We start from the raw sequence: 25,800 nt of genomic DNA on the forward strand, positions 1-25,800 counted from the left end.
CCAACAGCCCAACACAATTCACCGGCCCACAGGAATAAGAAACTCTACGTCTGTAGTCTCTACCGCTTGGCAGTTGGCACTCACTCACTAGTCACTACTCAGTAATTCCTAAATTTGACTGTTTCTGGGACAAGCCGAAAAATTCATTTACATTAAAGTAAAAAAAAAACCGCCTTAATCCGATAACTTCCTTTCCCATTTTCCAATTTACAATTTCCAATTTTTTTTGTTCTTCTTCTCTTCTACTCTACCCTTGAAGGTAACTTCTAACTCTCTGATTTATATTCTGAATTTCAATAATTCTCCTGTATCCTTTGTTATATATTTATATACGGAGTACTAACTTAATAAGACCGTCTGACCGTGTAAAGACGGTTCTTTGATTGGTTAAACACTCATTTATTACTATCGATATACGAGGTAGCATACAAAAGAGCCTTTGTATCAGAAACAATGGTCTTACACAATAATTACTGGCAAAACTTGTATTGCTGATAATTATTTTACAGCTTACGTCTTAGCCCTAACGTATTTTTGGGGGTGTGGTGTTAATTTCTTGCTAATTTAAACATGGTAAATTTCCTTTAGATATGAGTATTTACAGTGAGATGAATTCTACATGGACTTTTTGGAAAGGGGGAAGAATTTCGGAGTGTTACTCTGTTCCGATTGCTAATTGATGATTATGATAAATTAACTTCCACATTTTTAGTGTTTTTTTGAGGTGTTACAATGTTTGATTGTTTTCATGTAATGTAGAAATTGATTTTTAAGTGTTATGGATAATGATAGGGCGTCATCGGGAATCGGGTGGTATTGAGTTTCAATACCACCCGTTTCTGGTTAGGTACGAACTCATTTCACACTTTAGGTTGGCGCCCCTGCACATGAATGCCCTTTGGGCTTGAAGTGTGGATGCAACTGAAGGCCTCCCCTTACCTTGTGCTTAATATTCCACTTTAGAATTAAGGGGGCATGTAGTGTTGGGCCGTGAAACATTGTCACATTCAAAAGATGAGTGTGGCGGAGATGCGCATGTTGAGGTGGATGTGCGGACATACAAGGAAAGATCGGTTAAGGAATGAGGTGATTAGGGAAAAGGTAAAAGTGGCGCCAGAACAAGATGATGGAAAACCGACTAAGATGGTTTGGCCATGTGAGAAGGAGACCTATGGACGCACCAGGAGGCTGGAGACTTGGAGAACAGAAAAGGTCCCTAGAGGTAGAGGAAGACCGAGACAGACATGGTTGAGAGTGATAGAGCACGATATGAGATTTCTGGGGCTTGAGGAGAGTATGGTGACGGAGAGGGCACAATGGAGGGAAATGATACATGTGAATTTTTAGTATTTGATGTTTTTTTTGACATATTTAGTATTTTTTATTTAATTTAAAGAAATTAAATTATTTATTCTTCTCTCCTTTATTACACTTTTTTTTACCAACCACTTTTTTTTATAGATTTTACTTGGTTCACTTTTAAGGCATTCCAGATCCTTAATTCTATTTCGGTTTTTAAAATCGTTTTAATCTTTTCTCTCGATTTAAATTTTAAGTTTTTATAAAATAAATCCGGAATTCGATTTCAAAACCCCTAAGTTTACCTTGACTTTCCATTACATTTTCGTTCTCCCTTTTTGTTTTTCATTTTCCCTTTTATTCGCATTTTGAGGCGTGCGTTCACCCATTGACGGTTCGAAAGGATGATTCATGTCAGCCGACCCCAAATCATTTTGGGATTAAGGCTCTGATGTTGTTGTTGTTGTTAGATTTGAACACGTGCTCAGATACCATGTCAAGAAACCATCTCAACCAAAAGCTTAAGCTAATGTTTGGAGTCCCAAGATCGGTTTTATACTCTAACATAGTCTATCGATTGAAGTTTTGAAGTTTCACATTTGGCAGTGTAATTGTGATTAAGTCAAGAATTCAGCTTTCAAACAGTCTCCTTTTGCGACGATGGTTAAATTGTTTTTTTCCCTTCAGGTTAAAAATCATTAATCATTATAAAATTTGTGTCTCTATAGTCTAGGCACTAATCTTAACCGAAGCCCTTAGTCCTTGAGGACAAGAAGTAAATACGTATGGTTGTTTGTAGACCAGGCAATCTAGTTAGGTTTTGGTTGGGTTATTTCAGGTCGGGACATTTATGCTTGAGTGGTTTTGAGTTCGTCTTTTGGGTTGTGTTTAATAAGGTTTCTGTTGCAAATTAGTCGTTTCCGGTCTTATAAGCCATTTCAGATTAGGTTAATCTAAGGTGAGCTCAATTTGGATTTGGTCAATTCAGGTTCAAGTCTACATAAGGGGCCCCATAAACCAACCAAACCCAACACATGGCTTTTATGTACACCTTAGCCTCACTTGTGCACACCTTGAGAAGCTTCAAAGGAGGTCATCCATCATTCTTTCCTCAACCAATTTCTCAGCAAGACTCTTAATTGTGGTATTTTTATCAAATGAGCTTTTGAATGGAAAGTGCACGTTGTTGTGATGAGTAATACTATTAATCCCTCTAAGCACGTATCTGAGTTTGTTAAATCTGTAAAACTGATCCTCAATAACTCTGGTATTGCATTAGTGATTTGATCACTGTAGAGTTTCAATGCGATTGGATTGAACTTTAAATCAATTTCACCTTTTGTAGACTTAAACTCAAGGCCTATCATTTTTTTAATCTTATTATAAGTGTTATCGTGTAAACTGTAAAGAATGATTTGTGTCTATCTTTATGCGTTTGTTTTATTATGAAGAGATATTTCGTGAAAGTCTGAGGGGAAGAGCTTCTAGCTTCTCTACTACAAATTTCGTATGCATTCTTAAAGGCTACTGCTTTCTTCTGTGTAGAATTGTGGATTGTGGAGTGACACCATAGAGAGTGATTAGGATGATGGCTTCACAACTTTTTGGTGGTAAAGCCTCTACGGCATATACTAACACTCAGAAACGATGGACCTTTACAAAACCGGCAACTGTCCCAAGGGTTTTGGTGCGTTCATCCGGAAGTTGTTTTGCATCTTCAGTGGCTATTCTGAAGAATGAAGATGTGTTCAACCACTCTCGTCTGTGTGCTGATAGAAGAAAAGTGTCTCTGGGTGAAGCTGTTGTTCGCAGTAGAAAACATCCTTTTCAGAACTTGTCAGTTTGCCAAGTGAGTTCAGATTGCAGCATCGAGCCCTGTGATGTTGAGGAGCCTCATGATTTGGTTGAAGGGAGTACTGCAGGAAAGGAAAATATTGTTAATGGTGTAAGGTTTGAGTTTCTATGATATTTTCTACTTCTGATATATTTAATTCAACTTATCCGTGTGGCCTTCAATATTTGAAGGCATTCTTTGGGATGCATCCATGCTGGAGTTGAACATGGCAGCTTAAAAGTATTTTTCTCTAAATGCTGTTTTGCTTCTGTATGGTTCTATTTATAACTCCTAGTTATTTCATGTATCGTGGCTATTTTAATCAAGGTTGTCTTTTTCTTTATGTATACACTAACACCACGCCCGATACACATTTTGTTATTATAGAGTGTTTGCTATGCTGATTAAGTAGGCACCATGATAGAATATGCTCTAACCGATTTGCAATTCGCTGGAGGTCGAGTGGCTTTGGCGATCCAGATTTGAATAAATTCATTATGGCTTTGTCAGATGTGTGTCATGTATATAAAAAAAGATCGCTCAATGTTTCGTGCGCCACGTTTCATATTCCTTTTCTGTACATTTACTGACCAACATAACGCTAAGCAAATATGAGTTATCCTAGTCAACTAACTTTTTATCGTACTAGTGATTACACTTGGCCACCTATGCTATTCTCATTTTGTTTTATGCATTGCATAATTCAGGTGTTTAACGAAGGTGCATTATGTCTATGATATAGTAGTAGTTGTAGACAATATTCTGCTCTATATGTATGTTCATTTTGGGTTATTAGCACAGGTTTATATGCATCCTCGTTTGGCATTTTGAGCTGAAAGTTACTGCTTATCTAACTGCCAAAAGTCTTTTATGTTTGTGCAGTGAGTCGATATCTAAGTCTCTAGATCAACTAGATTCTTCAACAGAGAGATCTCATTTTTCTCCGAAACAATCACAAACTCATGATATAAAACATGAGCTTATAATGTTGTCATTGCCAGCAATTGCTAGCCAAGCCATTGATCCTATGGCACAGCTAATGGAGACAGCTTATATTGGCAGATTAGGTGGAAACCGAATTTTGGTCAACTCTTCTGCACTTTTTTTTGGCGGTAGAAGCTTTTTAGTTTTCTCACAAACACGAATTCTCTCCCACTCATGATTGGCGAATGTTTTAAAGCTGGATTAGTAATCAGCTAGTAAGATTTACATGACTTTGCAGAAGTGAACTATCCTATGTTAACTTCTTTTTAAAGTTGTGTTTTTTTTTGTGCAGGGCCTATACAACTGGCAGCAGCTGGTGTTTCAATATCAATTTTCAATATCATATCAAAACTATTTAACATGCCACTCCTGAGTGTTGCTACTTCTTTTGTAGCTGAAGACATCGCAAAGTCTTCAGGTAAAATGTTGTGCCCATAGTTACTGTGGTCATTTTTTCTGTCATTGAATTATTTATACATCTTAAACAAAATTTTTTTATCATTAATTTGCATGCTGTAGATGGTGAGGAAGAGAACACTAATGGAAAACCTCATCATGGAGAAATTAAAAGAAGGCAATTATCATCAGTCTCCACAGCTTTATTCCTTGCTCTATGCATTGGCATTATTGAGGCTTCGGCATTGCTTTTGGGATCCGGACCTTTCCTTAGCTTGATGGGCGTTTCGTTAGTAAGTTTTGAACAGCTTTATGCTATCTTTTTGTTCTTGTTTGCGAGGGTGTCTTTTCTGTATGACCAGTATGAGTATCGGATTGTAAGTGTACAATGCTCACATCTGTTTGATCAATACTGTGGTATTAAATCTGGATGAGTCATCGCAGAATCATTGTCGCAGCCTGATCTTAGTCTCAAAATACAGTTGCGGTAACCCCCAAAACCCTTATAATCGTGTCATGATTTGTCATGGACTCACGTCCTCTATCTAATGTTATATTCAAGATCGAAACACTTTTTTCTTTATTAGGTTGGTTATTGTCTGATTGATCTCTTGTCTCTAGATAAATGCTTGCCATGATCAGGTCATTTCATTATTCAGGTAATTATCTGGATAATATTCTCGAACTGGTATCAGTTAATTTCTGTTTTCACAATTTCCTTTCAGGATTCTCCAATGCGGGCCCCAGCACAGAGATTTTTGTCACTTAGAGCCCTTGGTGCCCCTGCTGTCGTACTTTCTCTGGCTCTCCAGGGTATTCTCAGGGGCTTCAAGGATACAAAAACTCCTGTCTTCTGTCTAGGCATGTCTCACTAATGCTTTTGGCGATTACTTTAGATTTCTTTCTTGTTGTATACTTCACTTGGATGTGTCATGTAAAATTTTGATATTCCGATACTCCATTTTAGAACAGAAACATAAAAGGTTTCACTCGATACACGTGTTAGGCACTCCGATACTGTGTTGCAGCCAACACTTGTAGTTGAGTTAAAGGAGCATAGGCCTCTATAGTAGTTCTTCTAGTCTCTAGCCTTTTGCGGTTTTAAACTTTATGTCCCCCTTTTTTTCTCATTTTTTTACTCTTGTTTTCTGTGCAGGTGTCGCAAATTTTGCAGCCATTTTTCTGTTCCCATTATTTATAAATGTTCTTCAAATGGGTGTCACTGGAGCAGCTCTTGCCACTGTTGCGTCTCAGTATGTCTTTCATTTACTCTGTTATGTATATATGTTACCTTTTACTCGTGATAGCTTGAGAGCTTAATTATGCAGCTGTCCTTGTCCGGTCCGTTAGTATCTTCGTTACTGGGGTGGCACCGTCTTGGTGTCGTTTAATTAATTTTAATTATTAATGTTGAAGACTGTGCTGCTATGTTTTCTTTTTAGGTATATAGGAAGCTTCTTGATGATTTGGTTCCTCAGCCAGCGAGTTCTGTTATTACCTCCTAGATTGGGAGATTTGAAATTTGGGGTCTATTTGAAGTCTGGTGAGTGCCAAAATTTGCTAACTGAGAAACATTTGTTACTTTGCGGTTTTTATACAAGCTCGTGTTGTGCCCTGAGTGTTCTGACACATTTTTTTTGGTGCTTCCCATGTAAAGTCTCTATAGAAGTAACAATGTTTTTTTGAATTTATTTTTTTCTAAAAATTTTCAATTGTGAATGTCAAGGTGGCTTTCTTATGGGAAGAACTCTAGCTGTCCTGATAACTATGACAATTGGAACCTCAATGGCGGCTCGCCAGGGTCCATTAGGTATGGCTGCTCATCAGATCTGCCTGCAGGTGTGGTTGGCTGTCTCCCTTTTGACTGATGCGTTAGCTGCTTCTGCTCAGGTACTGATTTTGCTTAACTAGAAGGTCTCCCTAGAGGAGGTCTTGTATTAATATTATAATATATTGTGAGACCATCCCATATAAATCCAAAACCATATACTCATTATCCCGCTAAAAATTGAAATGAAGAAATAACTGCCCGAGGCGATAATATAAGGGAAAAAAACTGAGAATCTTATCTTAAAACTCTCTCAGTGTTCTGTATTCGTATTTGTGCTTTACTTTCGACTCAAGTTATTTACGTCTATACTATTTTTTGTGTCAAAAATGATTATTTTTTTCTGGCGTGGATGTCTAATGTCAGGCCCTCGTTGCTACCTCTATGTCAAGAGGTGACTATGATACTGTAAAGGAGCTGACTAACTTTGTTTTAAAGGTTAGTTTTCATCATCCAATCATTAGTTTATTTTCTTGAGTTTCTAATGTCTCGCTTCTTTTGTGCATCATCTGATGCAGCCAAATAGTTCCTCATCATTTCTTCCTAATTTATCACAGATTGGAATATTCACTGGTGGTGTATTGGCCATTATTTTGGGATCATCTTTTGGTTCTTTAGCGAATTTTTTCACAAAGGATGCTCAAGTACTACAAATTGTGAAGACTGGCACTTTGGTAAGGAACTTGAGCCATTTTTTTTTTAAAAAAAAGCAGGAGAGCAATTTGTTTATGGAAGTCATATGACATCTACTAAACCTGTCAAATTTGAAACAACGCATATTTATATAAATATAACAAAACAAATTCTCCTTAAACAATGATCTCTAAAATTATGATGCAACGCGTTTGCTGTTCTGTGAACCCTGTTGTAATATTGTTTCTTATTATATCCTGATTGGACCTTTTGCTAACAGTTTGTCAGTGCAAGTCAACCACTCAACTCTTTGGCTTTTATTTTTGATGGTCTTCATTATGGTGCTTCTGATTTCCGCTATGCGGCTGTTTCCATGGTATGTCCAGGAATTTTGGATTAAATTTTGGCTTAAGAGTGCTTTGCAAAATTAATATTACTTAGTGACTTAACGTTGATTGACTGACAGATGTCAGTAGGGGCAATATCCTCCGCATTTCTGCTGTATGCTCCTACAGTTATCGGTCTCCCTGGTGTATGGCTCGGCCTATCTCTATTTATGGGATTGCGCATGGCAGCAGGATATTTCAGGTGCGCTGCATTTTTTGTTGGATGATAATTGGACTCGTCGTCTATGCCTTAGGGGTACACGGGGTTGATGGTTAAAGTTTGAACCTTGCGAGTGCACGTAAATTCGTTGCACAATTAAAAGTCGAACCACAAGGAGCAAGTAGAATACTAATCGTTATGTTCACGCGTTTAGCTAAGTCAAATAAAACAAGTTGGTTGATTTTCTAAAGAGCTAGACTAAAGAACAAGAAATAGAATAAACTAAAGTAAACTATAGAATAAGAAAGCAAGCTAGTGAATACGATTTACTCAAGTTAATTAAGGCCTAGGCACGACTAAACCACCGACATTCGTAGTAAATCATGAGTTCCTTCAACTAGTTGTTGAGGGGGAAGTGTATTGGGTAGAGACGCCTCTAACTCACCCACGAACTCCCTCCGGGCTCATGGTGGAACACTAGTGACACCGAATCAACTCCCTCCCGGGCTCATGATTCGATTTCCCCTGACTCAAGGTTCACCAAAGTGAAGTGGGCCCATTCCGCGCACCTCTCATCATGATCAAGGGCTTAAGCCCGCGATAGACTCCCGGTCATCCCTACCCTTCTCCCGAAGGCAAACTTCAAACCGACAAACAAAGGCACCTCACTTCGGTTCTTCCTTCCGAGCTCAACCCAAGTCGGCACACGACCAAAAAGGGGCAATGTAATCAATCCTAACTTAACCAACTCCCGTTGGTGGATAAAGGTCAAAACCGACAATTATCCCCCAAAAGACACAAGATTTGAAATCCTTTGTTTAAACCCAACAACTCCTCCTCAACATCTAATTTAATGAAACTCAATTAGATAAATTACACCATGTCGGGGTTCAACGAACCTTAGTAAAGGGACTACTCACTATTCATGTCAATTGAGGCAAGGCAATTGATAAAGATGGATGCTTTGACAATAAACCTGACAATAATTTGATTCTCACAACTAAGCATGCAATTAATTATGTGAAAGGAGGATATTGACTAATTAAACTAAGATTAAGATGGATTAATGTAAAAAGGAGCAAACTTTGTCACAACTAATCAAAGATTCAAAACAAGATGAACAAGAGAGAGAATATTCGTATTCTAGCAACAACAAGAGAAATTCAAACACAAACAATTAACATAAATTAAGGAGTAAATGTAAACAAATGAACAAAAATGAAAGGAAAGGAAATGGAAATATACCAACAATGAAGAACAACAAGAACAATGAACAAACTTGGTGAAAGAAAGCTTGAATCTTTGTAAATTGGTGAAGAATTGTCACAAATTACAAGTCTCTCTTCTTTCTGTATATTAATCTCTCTTTCTAACTAGGTTAAGATCCCTAATTTTCTGGAGGGAGCGGAATTTGCCATCGAGGGGTATAAAGTTTCACCCCTCGGTGACAATACGTTAAAAATGCTTAAAAACGTAGAAAACGGCTAACGTGGATAAGTTCACCCGGTCCTCGAGCAAGGTACCTACAAAAGACTTGTAAATACGGGGAAAAATTGCTCGAAACGTGACTTAAGCTAAGCATGAGGGAAAGGATACAGACTAAGCTAAAACTAACTAAAAGAGCCGAATATGCTTGTTTCATAGGGACAAAAAGAGGTCCGAAACATCAAAACATGGGGATGAAAATGGTGCTATCAAATCTCCCTACGCTTAACTTTACTCGTCCTCGAGTAAATGGGGAATTAAGAACTAAGACCCTTTACAAGAACGAACATAGGCTATACTAGCTACACAATATCCGAGGGTACGCATTTAACAAGCCTCCTCCATCCCTTCAACTCACAACAAGGTAACCATGAGTGGGATACTCTCTTGCAAGGCAAGTGGGGTCTTGTCAAAACTTAGAAACATCAAACATTAAAGCACAACGACAAAAGTAAGGATGCAACAACAAAAGGTCAGGTCACTCGCTTTCTTTATCTAAGCGGGGTTTTGAAAACCGAAACAAGAAGGTCTTATAGTGGAGAATACCATCTCAGGGTCAATTGGTGTCAACTCCCTAATCCTAGCTCAAATGTCGATAAGTGATAACAAAATATGACCAAGAAACGTATTCAAGGTTGGGAAAAACGTGGCATGACTCACAAGTCCAGCATAAGATTCACACAAATTAGCTTAAGATCACAAAAGACTAAAGGAACGATCTCCTTGCGGTTTTCGCTCGTCACTCATGTGAATTTTGGGTGATTATTGTGCAAAATTGAGTAAAAATCACTAATCTACTACGACTCACCAAAGTGCCTGCAATCTAACATGGTGTATCTTCCTATAATCAAGTAGAGATGCAAAAATATGGTAGACACATGCATAGTGAAGCAACACGGGTTGAAACGGGGCAAAAGTCATGGGTGAAGATAGAGTGGTGCAAGCACCGTTATGGAAATGTGGAGTTACATAGCCAAAAAGTTGTCAAAACTTTCACCCTAACCCAATTAATTTAACACAACAAATGAGCAAAAATTTAGCTCACTCCAAAAAAAAAAAAAACATCAACCTACCCTTTATTCATTCACAAAATTTTCACCCCTTTATTGATGTGAGAGAGGTGTAACATCGACATTTATTCGATACTAACAACTTGATCCACACTTTTCTTTTCTTTTCATTTTTCTCCTTTTCTATTTTCTATTTTCTTCTTTATGGAGCCTCTTATTCAACACAAATTTGACCAAACGGACACAAAGATTTCAACTCTTAATAATAGCTCAAACTTCAATGAAATTAGGACTCAAAAACCCCCTAAGTACACGTAACCACAAGCACATGACAACTTCTTGATAAGGAGAGTTGTTTTTGGAAAGTGGTTAATTTTTGTGGGTATGCCAAATGAAAAGGCCAAGATTCAAAAGAGTTAGTAAAATAGGGGTCCTAACCCAAAGGGTCTAAAAATGAGTCTATTTGGCAATGTGAGGCTATTAACACATAACAAAATTGCTTCAAAATGTACGCACAAAAAGGAGCCATCTCTACGATTTGAGGAATAAATGACACGTTTATGCGTTTTGATGTGACACTATAAGAATGGAGACCTACTTACAACTTAAAAGTGGTGGCGGTGGTGGTGGTGGTTATGGATGAGCCGACCCGTTGGCTTGTTTGTGTCTCACAAGGTGGCCCATACTCGGTGTCAATCACGTCTCCCAAAAAGCAATTTTCACTATGACAAGAGCTATGGAAAGAGAAAAGACACAACCGAGACAATTATCATCATTGATGGCTAACATTCTCCACACTAAGACCCTTTTTACAAGCTATTTACAAACGAAATGCAATATGTGAGAAATCCAAGTGAACATGTATATACATGTAATGTGAATGAAAGGGTATACAAACGTGAACACACATATATGCAACTATTCTAAATGCAACAAGATCTAATCCTAACAGCACAACACCACAAATCTCCAACATATATACATGTCATTCATCATTATAAATAATTTTAATAAAATAACACAAACATTGCCACAACGATATTTTGTGATTGTAGCAATTCATTTATTGATTAATAATGGTACTAAGCCATCATTGTTCTATTATAGTATTTCGTTTGATAATTTGATGGATTTCATTGATACACTAAGATCTTATATTCGCTGATTTTGTTCTTCAACCTTTACCTTTATCCTTTCAAATCCTTGTCTATTAGCCATGATTTCCGCGCAACGTAATATATAAGCCTTCTTCCCTACCGGAGGATCGAAAAAATGTTGATGAAAAAATGGTGATGAATTCTTGTGTAACTCCAACAAATACTCTTGTTGCAATGTTTGCATGTCCAATGTCTTCCTTCTCCTTGAATTACTTCCTCATAGAGTGGAAAGCGGAAAGCCATTTTTTTATATTAATATTTTTAGTACTGAAAACTTATTAAGAGATAAAATATAAATTTAGTTATATGAAATGTTTAACTAAGAACAACAATTTATAATGAAAATTATGTTGTTCATACTCCATTTTTTCTCAGCTATAACAAATAAATTATATAGTTTAACTAAAATTGTTTTGGAAAAAAATATGCAAACGTAAAATTTCTCTATTCAAGAAAATGATATTTTATGAATCAGTAGTTATTATATACGACCGCGACCGTCTTATCGTGTGAGACGGTCCTATTATATAAAAAAGTAATCTATTTATTATCATTAAATAAACAACTCTTTAAAGTACTCCTTCTCATAGTGTGAAAACGTCTTATATTGTAATTTGTGTTAATTATAAATGGACTTAAGAAAAGTAGTGATGACTTTGGTAACTTAAAAATTTTGACTCATTGGTAACATAACTCCATATTTACACAAAATAATAAAAGAATGTTCAAGTCTTTTAATAACTCCATTTAATAAAAGAAAAATGGATTTGTTTTATTCTTTTATTAAATGGTTATATCACTCAGATGTGGTAGGCTTGGTATTTTTCTTATTATTTTTATTTTTTTATTTTTTTTTTTGGAAATATGGAGTTATGTTACCAATGACTCAATGAGAGTCTTTTAAGTTACTAAAGTCATCACTACCTTTCTCAAGTCATTTATATTCATTAACACAAATTATAGTATAAGACGCTTTCACACTATAAGACGGAGTACTTTAAAGAGTTGTCTATTTAATGATAATAAATAGATTATTCTTTTATATAATAGGACCGTCTTACACAATAAGACGGTCGCGGTCTTATACAATAACTACTGATTCATAAATATCATTTTCTTGAATGGAGAAATTTTACGTTTGCATATTTTTTTCCAAAACAATTTAGTCAAACTCTATATAATCTATTTGTTATAGCTGAAAAAAATGGAGTATGAACAACCCAATTTTCATTATAAATTGTTGTTCTTAGTTAAACATTTTATATAACTAAATTTATATTTTATCCCTTAATTAGTTTTCAGTACTAAAAATATTAATATAAAAAAATGGCTTCCCGGTTTCTACTCTATGTGGAAGTAATTCAAGGAGAAGGAAGACATTGGACATGCAAACATTGCAACAAAAGTTTTTGTTGGAGTTACACAAGAATTCATCAACATGTTTTCGGTCCTGCGGTAGGGAAGAAGGCTGATATATTACGTTGCGCGGAGATCATGGCTAATGGACAGGAACTTGAAAGGATAAGGGCAAAGGTTGAAGAGCAATATCAGCGAATATAAGATCCTAGTGTATCAATCAAATGATCAAACGAAATACTATAATAAAACAATGATGACTTAGCACCATTATTAATCAATAAATGAATTGCTACAATCATAGAATATCGTTGTGGTAATGTTTATGTTATTTTATTTAAAGTATTTATAATGATGAATGACATCGTTTGTTGAAAGTCACTTCATTGATAAATAAAGTTGTTCGATTGATCAATATCATAAGCAATCGACTTAATCAATGATCACATATATGTATATATGTTATTACGAAGTATTATTCTTAGATTGATCAATAGCCAAACTATAAACTACTATTATTAAATTGATCAATAGCGAAACAATGATTGAACTATTAACCGTATAATGGCTCGTAGATTGATAGATAACCTAAACTATGAACAAATATATGTTATTACTATAATTAGATTGATTGATCAATAGCAAACAATAAACCACTATACCTATAGAATAATCCGATCCTGATGGTATATAGAGGTGACTAATGACTGAACGGCTATTAACCGTACAATGGCTCGTAGATTTGTTTTATAACCTAAACTATGAACAAGTATATGTTATTACTATAATTAGATCATTTTAGACGAAAATGATCAAGGTTTGTTTTTAACTCGATTATATTAACCCCAAATTAAAGTAACTCGATTCGATCATATTAACCCGATTACAAGCTACTCTACCGTATAAGTTTTGATTTCTAAATAAGACGAAGATTGATCAATGTTTTAACCTCGTATTAGCGTTACTCGATTTGATCATATTAACCCGATTACAAGCTACATTACCGTATAAGTTTTGATTTCTAAATAAGACGACAATTGTGATACCGTGTAAGTTTTGTTTCATATTAACCTCGGTGACAATACATTAAAAATGCTTAAAAACGTAGAAAACGGCTAACAGGATAAGTTCACCCGGTCGGGTAAACTTTCACCCCTCGGCGACATGCTCCATATGACTTCCTCCTTCGTGCCAAGTCTGCTCCGATTTCCGTCTAAGCTAAAACTAACTAAAAAAGCCCAATATGCTTATTTCATAGTGACAAAAAGGGGTCCGAAACATCAAAATATGGGGATAAAAATGGTGCTATGATGTAGGACAAAGGAGAACCCACCCCAAAAGCTAGCTCAAAGGGTGGTAGAGCCCTTGCCCTATATAAATCCCACATCAACCCCCCATTTGATCGATGTGGGACTCATGTCCCATACCATGCAATGGCACAGTCCTGTAACATTCGTCCCTTCTTCAGGACCAACGTCCTCGTTGGGTCACGGCTACGTTGGGTCACGGCTGGCTTTTCCAGGCCACCCACTCCGTAGGCCACCCACTCCGAGGTCGGCTCTGATACCACTGATGTAGGACAAAGGAGAACCCACCCCAAAAGCTAGCTCAAAGGGTGGTAGAGCCCTTGCCCTATATAAATCCCACATCAACCCCCCATTTGATCGATGTGGGACTCATGTCCCATACCATGCAATTAACTGAGTCTCTATCACTCACTATACTCCTGGGCCAACCATGTAGCTTGAATACATTGTCTAGATAAACTTGAGCGACTTGAACAGCAGAATATGGATGGGATAATGCCATAAAGTGAGCACATTTGCTTAATCTGTCCACTACCACCAGGATCACCTCTTTACCCATGGACTTAGGTAGTCCAGCTGTATCAAGCTTGCTCTAATGGTGATAGAGGTCCAACAATGGAGTTAGACGAATGAGTTTTGAGAGAAGAGAATAAGAGAGAGAGAACAGAGAGAATTGAAGAGATTTGTATTTGATTAAGAATGAATGAAATGATTACAACATCCCTATTTATATGAGATTACAGCTAGCAGCAATAACAGATTCTGTTATTTGACAGCTAAGCAATAACTAATTCTGTTATTTGACAGCTAACAAATGCCTAACAGATTTTCTTAACAGAATTCTTAACAAAATTCTTCTAACTGTATCATTACTTCCTCCTTGAAAACTTGACTTGTCCTCAAGTCAAATGAACATCAAACTCGAGAAATCGCTTCTCAAAACTTTCAAGAGCTCCCATGTAGCTTCAAGGGATAACCCTCCCATTTGCACCAAATATTGTACTTGTGCTCCATTCTGAAACTTCACTGATCTCCTTTCTAAAATGGTCTGGGGTTTGGGAGAATGTATGTGTGATTGCCCTTGAAACCATGGAGGAATGTGAGCAGCCATAGGTAGAGTGCCATGAAATCTTTTCAACTGTGATACATGAAAAACATCATGTATCATGGATGCTTTGCAGAAGCTTAAGCTTGTAAGCCACCTTCCCAATTAGAGCTCCTATTTGAAATGGCCCATAGAATTTATGAGCTAGCTTCGACTACTTCTCTGATCACTTTTGTTTGTTGTCCGTAGGGTGAAGTTTGAGCCACACCTGATCCCTACAAAGAAAACTCCTTTCGATCTGTCTTTGATCATTAGTCATTTTCATCCTCCCCGAGCTTTTACCAAGTTCGCTTCGGTAAATTCACCATTGCCTCTCTTTTTGCATTGACGACTGTCCCACGAATTCACCTTAGACTCCCCTGGTAAGTAAGGTAAATGTAAGGGTGGTGGTTGATTGTAGACTATCTCATAAGGAGTATGGCTCAGTAGCATATGGAAGTGGGTATTAAACCACCACTCAGCTAATGGTAACCACATACTCCAATCCTTGGGTTGCTCCCCACACATGCATCTCAGGTAAGCTTCAAGACACCTATTAACCACCTCCGTTTGGCCATCTGTCTGTGGGTGATAGGGTCGACGATAGGTTGAACTCAGTCCCATGCAAGGAAAAGAGAGATTTCCAAAATTGACTTAAGAAAACTGAGTCTCTATCACTCACTATACTCCTGGGCCAACCATGTAGCTTGAATACATTGTCTAGATAAACTTGAGCGACTTGAACAATGAGAATATGGATGGGATAATGCCATAAAGTGAGCACATTTGCTTAATCATCCACTACCACCAGGATCACCTCTTTACCCATGGACTTAGGTAGCCCCGTTATAAAATCCATAGAAATGTCAACCCATACCTCTTCGAACTGGTAGAGGTTGAAGCGACCAGGATAAGCCACATTCTCATTCTTTCTTTGCTCGACAAACCTTGCATTGCTTGACAAACCACTAATATCTTTAGACATCCCCTTCCAAAGAAAATAAGGACTTAACTCTCCTAATAGTGCCATCCCTTCCCGAATGCCCACCTCACCGGATGAATGATGCCACTTTAGAATTTGCGTCCTCAAGCTCTCATCCTTTCCAACACTATCTTCCCTTTCCTTCTTATCAACCCATCCATCACAGTGTAATGCTTAATGATTCTTCTTTGGAGGGACTGAGTATGGTATTTAGATGCAGATCATTAGAATAGCTACTCTTAATCCTTTGCACCAAATCGAGTCTACTAAAGAAATGGCCAAAAATAGAATCTCGGATGCAAAGTGACCCTTGATAATGCATCGTGACCAAGTTTTCCTTTCCACTTCAAAACAATCTCATAATCAAACCCCATCAATTTAGACAACCGAATCGTTGAAAGGGAGTAGAAATCTTCATTGTAATAACCATTTTAAACTTTTTTGATCGGTTTTGATGATGAAATGTTGGCCTGACAAATACTGCTCCCATTTTTGGACTGCGAATACAATGGCTAGCAGTTCTTTTTCATATACTGATAACTTTTGCCACTTGGGTCCCAACGTCCTGCTAATATAGGCTAATGGATGTCCTAGTTGCATTAGAACAGCACCAATGCCCTCATTTGAGGCATCAGTCTCAACAATGAATGGTTGAGAAAAGTCCGCATCTTTGCCAAGACAGGAGCAGTAGTAAGTGCATCTTTCAAGGCTTCAAATGCTTCCTGAGCTGAGGTGGACCAAGAATAAGCTCCTTTCTTAAGTAGATTAGTCAGTGGTCTACCGATGATTGCATAATTCTTTACAAATTTTCTCAGTAGTACCCGCTAATCCCAAAAACTCCTCAATTCTTTAATGAGACTTGGGCACTCGCCATTCACTCTGACTTGAACCTTTTTAGGGTCGGTTTCAACCCCCTACCGTAAATAAAATGCCCTAAGTACTCCACTTTTTCCATAGCAAAAGCACACTTAGACCTCTTAGCATACATGTTGTTTCTTTGCATTATACTAAACACCACTCAAGTGTTGCCAATGTTCAAACAGTTTTTTGTATACTAAAATGTCATCAAAGAAGACCAAAACACACTTCCCGAGTAATGGTCCGAAGGTTGAGTTCATCCAATTTTGAAAAGAGGCGGTGTGCATTGGTTAAGCCAAAAGGCATTACCAAAAATTCATAGTGTCCCCATGGGTTTTAAATGTTTGTCTTGTACACATCTTCGAGTGCACCCTTAATCGATGGTAGCCACTCTCAAATCAAGCTTTGTAAAGATTGTTGCTCCTGCCAATTCATCAATCAATTCATCTACCACTGGAATAGGGAATTTGTCTTTGACAGTTCTCCTATTTAACTCTCTGTAATCCACACAAAGTCTCCAAGATCCATCCTTCTTGCCAACCAAAACTACTGGTGATGCAAAGGGACTAGAACTGACTTGAATGGTCCCACTGTCCAACATTTCTTGCACAAGTTTCTCAATAACATCTCTTTTAACCAAAGTGGATATCCGTAAGGTCGAATGCTTACAGGGTTCGAGCCTTGTAATAGAGGTATTCTGTGATCAAACACTCCTCTAGATGGAGGCAATGCCTTAGGTTCATCAAAAATTCCCCTGAACTTTTCTAAAATCCCAAGCAATGTAGGATCTTGTGTCTTATCCGAGGTTGCCAAAGCATGAATCCCCATTTCCATGGCCCGCCCTAAATCTTCCACCCTTTGAGGAACCAATCAGAATAAACATAATTGTGTTGATTCCATCAAACACTTGTCTGCGTTTTTCCCTTGCAACATCTTAATCTTCCGAGAGTGAACTCCTTTTAAGACCACTTTGTCCTCCCATTTAATCGAAATTGCATGACTAACTTCTTGAAATCCCATTGGACAGCCCAAGGGTACCGAGCCACCGAACTCCCAACACCATGTCACAAATTTGCCCAAGGGAATAAGCAAGGCATCCGTCACCAATGTCCGATTCTGCAGCATCCAATCCGAACCCTCTCGCAAATATTTTGACAAGCCAAGTGGTTTCCATCTCTCTCATCATTCTTTGCTTGAGGGGTGATTGTGTCAATCTTACAACCAAGTCATTGGGCTAATGCTAAGTCCATGAAGTTATGGGTACTTCCTGAGTCAATAAGAATGTGTATAGGTTTCTTGTTGACAAAACCTACTACCCTCATAGTTTGATAGCCTGGGTTCCCTGACAAAGCATGAACAGATATGCAAGGCTCATCTAACAAAAGTTCAGGTTCCTCCATTTTCTCCTCACCATTCACTAACTCTTCCTCAGAATCTCCTGTCTCATCATCCCACCCTTGAACTTCTACAGTAAACACTTGTTTCTCTTTGAAAGGACACTTATGATTTCTGTCATATGGCTGATTACAATAATAGCACTCTCCTTTGGCTATCTTATCAGCCCTAACATTGGCAGGAATATAGTTCCTTTGCCCAGGTTTTGGTGGGTAATTATTAACAACATTTTTAAGAGGTGGCATGTTTGGTGTAGGCAATAATGGGGGCTTTGATGGCTGTTTAGTAAAAGAAGAGTAGGACTTATTAAAAGATGGAACAGCAGACACATGTGCCTGAATTGCATCCTCCTGACATCTAGCAAATTCTATTGCATCCGCCATATTAGTGGGCTTAAAAGCTCTAACAAAGGGTTTAATAGTTGGTTTAAGACCCCAATAAAACCGTCCAAGAAGAAATTATCGAGCAATAAAGGATTCTTTTGTTGCATCAAGCCCTTGAGTCGTTCAAATTCATCAATATAGTGAGTAATTGAAGTGGTTTGGTGTAATTTGTTAAACTTTTCCACAATATTATAGCTAAGATCATCTCTAAACCTTGCAGATAAATCAATGACAAATTGTTCCCAACTAGCATTATTATGGACAGACAAGTAATTAGAAGCCCACAATTCAGCTGTACCCACCATGTTCAAACAAGCCATGTCAACCTTCTGAGAATCAGCAACTTTACACAATGCAAAATATCTACTACACTTTTGCACCCAAGTAACAACCCCACTACCATTGAAAGAAGGAAATTCAAGTTTAGGAACAAACCCTAATTGTCTGGTTGATGAGCCCAAACCATTAGAAGAGTCTGAAGTAAGAATTCCATTACCCTGTTGAATGTGTTGTTTTGCAATTCGGAACATACTCATCATTTGCGTCATATTTTGGCATAATTGAGCATTCTGCTGAGCTTGTTCATCCAATTTCTTTGCTTGATCTTGAAGCTGTTGTTGTAAATTCTTCACTTGATTCTCCATTTTTGTTTTGCTGCGTGTTGGCGCCAGGATACCTTATCTGATACCAATGATACAGGAACCTTAGTCCAGCTGTATCAAGCTTGCTCTAATGGTGATAGAGGTCCAACAATGGAGTTAGACGAATGAGTTTTGAGAGAAGAGAATAAGAGAGAGAGAACAGAGAGAATTGAAGAGATTTGTATTTGATTAAGAATGAATGAAATGATTACAACATCCCTATTTATATGAGATTACAGCTAGCGGCAATAATAACGGTCTCATATTTGACAACTAAAAGCAATAACTAATTCTGTTATTTGACAGCTAACAAATGCCTAACAGATTTTCTTAACAGAATTCTTAACAAAATTCTTCTAACTGTATCATGCTATTAGGGGTAAACCTGGGCATATGTGATAGTGTGCAACCAAACCATGGAGACCAAGTTAACCTTTTTTTTTTTTTACCAGTGTCGTGGCCCTGAGTCCCTGACTTAGGGAGGCATATTCTCATGCCAATTGCCTCCTGGAGAGTTTAAATTTGAGAGCCATTAGTTATTTTTTCATATTTTAACCAACACATCCAACTTATATGGACAGATCACTGCTTTGTTTTTGGCCCCATTTAACGGAGTTGTTACTTTATTGTACATAAGAATCAGTATCTACCATTTCCTGATAATAGTATTGCCGTCACTTTACAGGATATTATCAAAGAACGGTCCATGGTGGTTCTTACACACAGCCTCTCCACAACACAAGGTAGATAGCTAATAATATTCTTTGGATTTATCCGTCTCATTTTCGTCAATCTGCGTAAGTCAAGTGGCGATTATCATTATGTTACCAAAGATTATATGGTCAATCTGCCTAAGTCCGTATTTGGTTTCTCGTCCTTTCAGAGCCTCAATCAGTTGGGAAGCAATTGAAGTGAGAACTGCTATCAACATACAGAAGGATAGCAAATCTTTGAGGCATCAAACTTTTGGCTTTGCCGCTTCGGCTTTGCTAATATGGTATGGCTGGTTCCGTTTGTCGCAAATGAGTAGTAGTTCCTTTTGGAGATTCGGTAGTTTTCCGGGCCATAGACCATAGTTACCAAGTAAAGTGGATCCTTTTGTGTACATAGACATCCATCTCAGGTAAGTTTAGTGAAATTAGGGCTCTTATGATAGTTTGTTGAAACTGAGCTCACCTGGTGTGCTGTATAGTTAGCCATAGGTTCACTAACATTTTGGTCGGGGTCATCCCATTTACGTATATGTCACTCGCTCTACTGTCTTTATGTTGGGTTCCTTATGTTGATGATAACATGCCCATTTGATTTGTGTTATCTTAGTTTACCTTTTCAGGATTAATGATGTAATCAAGCTTGGATTAAGAAGTGTTGAAGTTGTTAATCATCCCATTGTAATTAGTCAAGTGTCATCTAATGTACAAGTGAGAAAGTAGAGTATAGCAGAGTAATAGAAACAGTCCAGATGTCTGTTGCTTTAACACGCAAACAGCTGAGTGGACTAGGCCACAACTCGTAGAACTTGAAGCTTCCTTTTTATCTTTCAAATGCTTTCACGTGACTTATATTTTCAAAGATAAAAATCTGATTTTATTAAGGAGGTAGTATCCAATAAAGAGTGGTTTGAATTATTCAAAATGTTTCCTCTTTATGCAAATTCAATCCTTTGGTTTTTAAGAAAACAAAAATTGCTTTTTGCCATTTTGGTGATAACTTGTCTCTTGTGACTTGTCTTTCATTCTTTGTTTTCTGATTTTGCATGAGCATTTAAGGGTATTCTTCTATCCTTCTTTTTCTATTCTTACCTATGCAAAAGACTCCCTTTTGGTGCAAGCTTTTGAATGGCTACCATTGCTCCTCACATGCAAAACCTTTGACCCTTCAAAACCCTAGCAACCCCCTTCACTACCTCCTCTATAAATACCGTGTCCTATCTTCATAAATCCTCAAGACTTTCTGAATTAATTCTTTCATGTTTTGCAAAGTGTTTTTAATAGCTTAAAACCGTGTTCTTTTGCAAAATACTTTTAAAAGTCTTCAAAGTGTCTTTCGGTTTCTACATCGTGGCATTTGTTGCTTTTCTATACTAAACTCTCTTGCTTAAAAGTGTTGATCTTGTAAAAGTTGTCCACCTCTATTCTTTGTTAAGAATGTGTTAGTGGAAACTTGATCCTTTACATTTTAAGTGTGTTAGTAGAGTTTAGGACGGAGTAGTCCTTATCTCTTGACAACCGGAGTAGGTTGTGAGTTGGCAACCGGAGTAGGTTGCGAGTTGTTGAGTTCTAGGACGGAGTAGTCCTTTAACTCTTGGCAATCGGAGTAGATTGCGAGTTAGCTTGTCTAGAACGGAGTAGTTCTTGTACTAGCTTTGCAACCGGAGTAGGTTGGCGTCTTTTATTACAAGGGTCTTTTAGTTGTCGGAGTAGATCACTAAAGGAAAGTAATAAAAAGGTAGATTGGACGTAGGCACTTTAGTATTTGCCGAACCAATTCAAAAACTCGTGTTCTTTGCTTATCTCTTTAATTCCGCTGCTTTCTTACTTTGTTTGTTTGTTTTGTTTCGCTTAAACTTAGAAGCAATATTCATTATACTTTTGTCGTATTTGGTCCAGTAATACTCCACAAATCGAGACAAATAGATACATCGAACGATTGTTGCTTTCATACTTCAAAGAAACATTCATTGCAACTTTGTTTGTTTTGTTTCGCTTAAACTTAGAAGTAATGATTCATCATATCTTTGTCGTATTTGGTCAGATAATACTCCACAAACCGAGACAAATAGATACATCGAAACGATTGTTGCTTTCATACTTCAAAGAAACATTCATTGTGATACTTGTTCAATCTTTCAATATTATTCAAAGTATCTTCTAATCTCTTTTGTTCACTTAACTTACTTTAATCCAATAAAGTTGAAGTTAAAATTTTAAAAAGAGTACCTAATTCACCCCCTCCCCCTCTTAGGTACTTGAATCCATAAACTCAACAATTGGTATCAGAGCCTCGTGCTCTTGATCGAGGCTAACCGCCTTAGAGTTTGATTCGTGGGTAATGGATTCCGAGAAACACTCCAAGATCCCGGTCTTTACCGGTGCGAATTTTGGTTGGTGGAAACTCAAAATGGAACATTACATCAAAAGTATCGATTATCAATGTTGGAACATCATCCAAAATGGACCTCTTGTTATTGAGGAAACCGATATTCTTAACGGTTTCACCAAGACAAAAGAGGAAAGAAATTACAATGAGAACGACTTCAAGCTTGCCGAAAAGAATTCCAAAGCAATGTCGATTCTTCAACGTTGTGTTGGTGAGGGGGAAGTTAGTCGAATCTCCTAGGTTGTCCTACTAAGAAAATCTATTTGGGATTCCCTTGTACTTGCATATGAAGGGACGTCCCAAGTAAGAAAACACCGTATTGACCTTCTCATGCAACAATATGAAATGTTTAGAATGTCAAAGGACGAGTCTTTAAATAGTTTCTCTTCTCGTTTTTCTTGTATTATTAATGAGCTTCAAAGTCTAGGAAGGAATTTCGAGTCCGAGGACATCATTCGAAAAATCCTTCGTAGTCTAACCCCTAAATGGCAACCTAAAGTCACCGCCATAGAGGAAGCTAAAGACTTGTCAACCCTATCTCTTCATGAACTAATGGGATCACTAATGGCTCACGAGTTTAATCTCGAGAAGCATTCTAGTGAGTCATCAAAGGGAAAGAGTCTCGCCCTCACATCTTCTCCAAGTGATGAAGAAGATGAGGAGGAAGACGAGTTTGCTATGTTCACAAGAAACTTAGCCGGGTTGGTCAATGGACAAGGTAACAAAAAGTTCACTAGTAATTACTCTAAAAAACGGTTCCCTAAGAGACGACCTACTTCCACCATGGGATGCTTTAAATGTGGTGATAAAACCCATCAAATTAAAGAATGTCCCAAGTGGGAAGAAATCAAATCTAAGGAAAGAAGAGAAAAAGTTAAAAAAGACTATAAACATAGAGTCATGAGTGCTATATGGGGAATGTCCGACTCCGAGGAAGATGAGGAACTCATCGAGGAGGAACTTGAGGCTAAAATGTGTCTTGCAAATCATGATAAAGAAAAAGTCTCAAAAAACCCAAAATTTGAACACTTAAGATGTCTCATGGCTAACCCCGACGATTCCGACTCCGATTCCGACAACGAGGTAAACAATCTAAAGGCCAAGGCTAGAACTTACTCCAAAGAGAAAGTATGTAAGCTTCTTGATCAACTTTTTGATAAGTGTCGGTCTCAAACTAATAAGCTTGATGTTATGCAAAATGAGATTGAGGAAATTGCTCAAGAGAATTTTAATCGAAAAATGAACTAAAAGCAACAGATCACCACTCACACTTCGAGGCATATAATGAAGTCAAAAGAGTCAACAAGTTAAACAAACATTTGACTAAAGAACTAGAGCGTCTTAGGTTGACCCCCACGGACGTCCTTGACCCTGAAAATGTCAACACAACTTTGGTGATGCAAGTTTCCCAACTAACCAAGGAACGTGATGACATTTTGAAGGACAAAGATGGTCTTGAAAATGAGATCTATGACCTTGTAGTTGAAGTTGTTGACTTAAGAGAAACAAATCTCTAAGACTCGTTGCCCGACCACGACTTAGACAAGTTTAAAAGAAAAAGTGAATGGTTGGAAAATGAAAATGAGTGTCTTAAAAGTGAGGTTGTTTGTCTCAAGAATGAAATAGAAGATCTCCATGATAGGCTTACTTTCTTTCAAAAAGGTATGCCCGAATGTAGCACTTCTAGGTCTTCACCTCACCATAGATCCGATGAAGTCGTTGATCTAAGCAAGAGACTTGACGAGATGACATCTAAATATGAGGACTCAAAAGAAAGAATCATTTATCTCGTGTCTAAGCTCAACAATCACACCCATGACTTCATTGTTGAGAAAAGATTGTCCATAGAAAGTGCTAACAATGATGAACTTAAAAGAGAAAAGGAAAAGAATTTGCATCTTCTCTCTCGTGTCCATGACTTGACCAATGAACTTGTTAATGCTAAGAACATCACTGAAAAATGGGAAGGAAGTCAAACCGTGTTAAACTTCCTCACAAATCAATCCGAGAAGTGTGAAAAATCTGCTGGTTTGGGGTTCAAATGGAACAGTCAGACTGACTGTTGCATCCAGAAGCCTAAAAACGATTTTAGAGGAAGGAAGTATGTAGGTCTTCCCGAATACATCATTTGCAATTATTGTGGTGACAATGGTCATGTTTTTAATGGTTGTACAAAACGTTTTGATGACATTGATAAGAACACCAAAGCAATAAAAGAAATGGACATTAAGAAAGACTCCACAAGTTATGTTGATCACAAAAAGGGACCCAAATTCATTTGGGTTCCTAAACTCAAAAACTAATCTTGTGTAGGGCTTGGTGAGAGGCGGCCGCAATTGGTACTTGGATAGTGGATGCTCTCGTCACATGACGGGTGATAGAAGCCAATTCCTCTCACTTAAAGCATATGATGGTGGCACGGTAAGGTTTGGTGACAACAAGAAAGGTGAAGTAATTGGTATTGGAAAAGTTGGTAAGTCATCCTTACTTTGTGTCGACAATGTGCGGCTTGTCAAAGGTTTGAAACATAATCTCCTTAGTATATCTCAACTTTGTGATAAGGGTAATGTTGTTGAATTTCATGCTAATATGTGTCGAATTTTTGATGCCACTACTAATGAACTAATACTCGAAGGAAGACGTGTCAAAGATGTTTACCTAACTAATTTGAACTCTCTATCCGGTCACACCATGTCTTGCATGAGTGTAATGAACAATGATCCTTGGTTATGGCATAAAAGGTTTGGTCATGTTAGTACAAAAACTCTTAATACCCTTAAAAGACTTGATTTGGTTGAAGGCATTCCTAATATAAAATTTGAAATTGATAAAGTATGTGATGAATGTGCTAGAGGTAAACATGTTAAAAGTTCCTTCAAATCCAAAAGAATTATGAGTACATCTCAACCTTTGCAACTTTTACATATCGACTTGTGTGGACCAATGAGAACTAGAAGTAGAGGTGGTAGTCGTTATGTGTGTGTCATTGTTGATGATTACTCTAGGTTTGTTTGGGCACTCTTCCTAAGCTCTAAGGATGAGACATTTGATGAGTTTCTAATTTGGCTAAGAAAAATTCAAAATAAACTTGGTTTAAAACTTGTTTCAATGAGAACCGATCATGGAACCGAATTCGAAAACTCATCATTTGGTGCTTATTGTGATGACAATGGTGTAGACCATAACTTCTCGGCTCCTAGAACCCCACAACAAAATGGTGTGGTTGAAAGGATGAATAGAACCCTTGAAGGAATGGCTAGAACAATGTTATTAACTAGTAAGTTGCCTAAGAACTTTTGGGCGGAAGCGGTAAATACCGCTTGCTACATTTATAATCGTGTCATGATAAGGAGTACTTTAAATAAAACTCCCTATGAATCATTGCGTGGAAGAAAACCCAACATTTCATATTTTAGATGTTTTGGAAGCAAATGTTTTGTTCACAACAATGGTAAAAACAATTTGGGTAAGTTCGATCCACGTAGTGATGAAGGAGTATTTATTGGGTACTCCGATCATAGCA

At 37.5% G+C, this 25,800-nt stretch overlaps 1 protein-coding gene across 2 annotated transcripts; it reads left to right on the plus strand.

Moving 5' to 3' along the window:
* Positions 1-86: 86 nt before the first annotated feature.
* LOC141611306 (protein DETOXIFICATION 45, chloroplastic) lies at positions 87-20,492 on the plus strand. Of its 2 annotated transcripts, none has more exons than XM_074429820.1 (15): positions 87-259; positions 2,845-3,249; positions 4,016-4,200; positions 4,410-4,535; positions 4,637-4,806; positions 5,239-5,374; positions 5,670-5,766; positions 5,956-6,056; positions 6,240-6,403; positions 6,708-6,779; positions 6,899-7,015; positions 7,255-7,350; positions 7,441-7,562; positions 19,864-19,921; positions 20,062-20,492. In XM_074429820.1, the coding sequence occupies exons 2-15, from the start codon at positions 2,885-2,887 to the stop codon at positions 20,086-20,088; spliced, it is 1,836 nt and encodes a 611-aa protein (XP_074285921.1). In that variant the 5' UTR covers positions 87-259; positions 2,845-2,884; the 3' UTR covers positions 20,089-20,492. The 2 variants fall into 2 exon arrangements, with proteins under 2 accessions (XP_074285921.1, XP_074285922.1); XM_074429821.1 differs by lacking the exon at positions 87-259 and adding an exon at positions 2,307-2,391.
* The last annotated feature ends 5,308 nt before the right edge of the window (positions 20,493-25,800 follow it).

This window comes from Silene latifolia, chromosome 11 (assembly GCF_048544455.1).
Source record: "Silene latifolia isolate original U9 population chromosome 11, ASM4854445v1, whole genome shotgun sequence".
NCBI classification, from domain to species: domain Eukaryota; kingdom Viridiplantae; phylum Streptophyta; class Magnoliopsida; order Caryophyllales; family Caryophyllaceae; genus Silene; species Silene latifolia.

Excerpts from the sequence above, each read along its gene's own strand:
- LOC141611306 (XM_074429820.1), top strand. The coding sequence starts at position 2,885 with ATGATGGCTTCACAACTTTTTGGTGGTAAAGCCTCTACGGCATATACT. Across the intron at positions 4,201-4,409 it reads AGCTTATATTGGCAGATTAG|GGCCTATACAACTGGCAGCA; the intron begins GTGGAAACCGAA and ends TTTTTTGTGCAG. Across the intron at positions 5,375-5,669 it reads AACTCCTGTCTTCTGTCTAG|GTGTCGCAAATTTTGCAGCC; the intron begins GCATGTCTCACT and ends TTTTCTGTGCAG.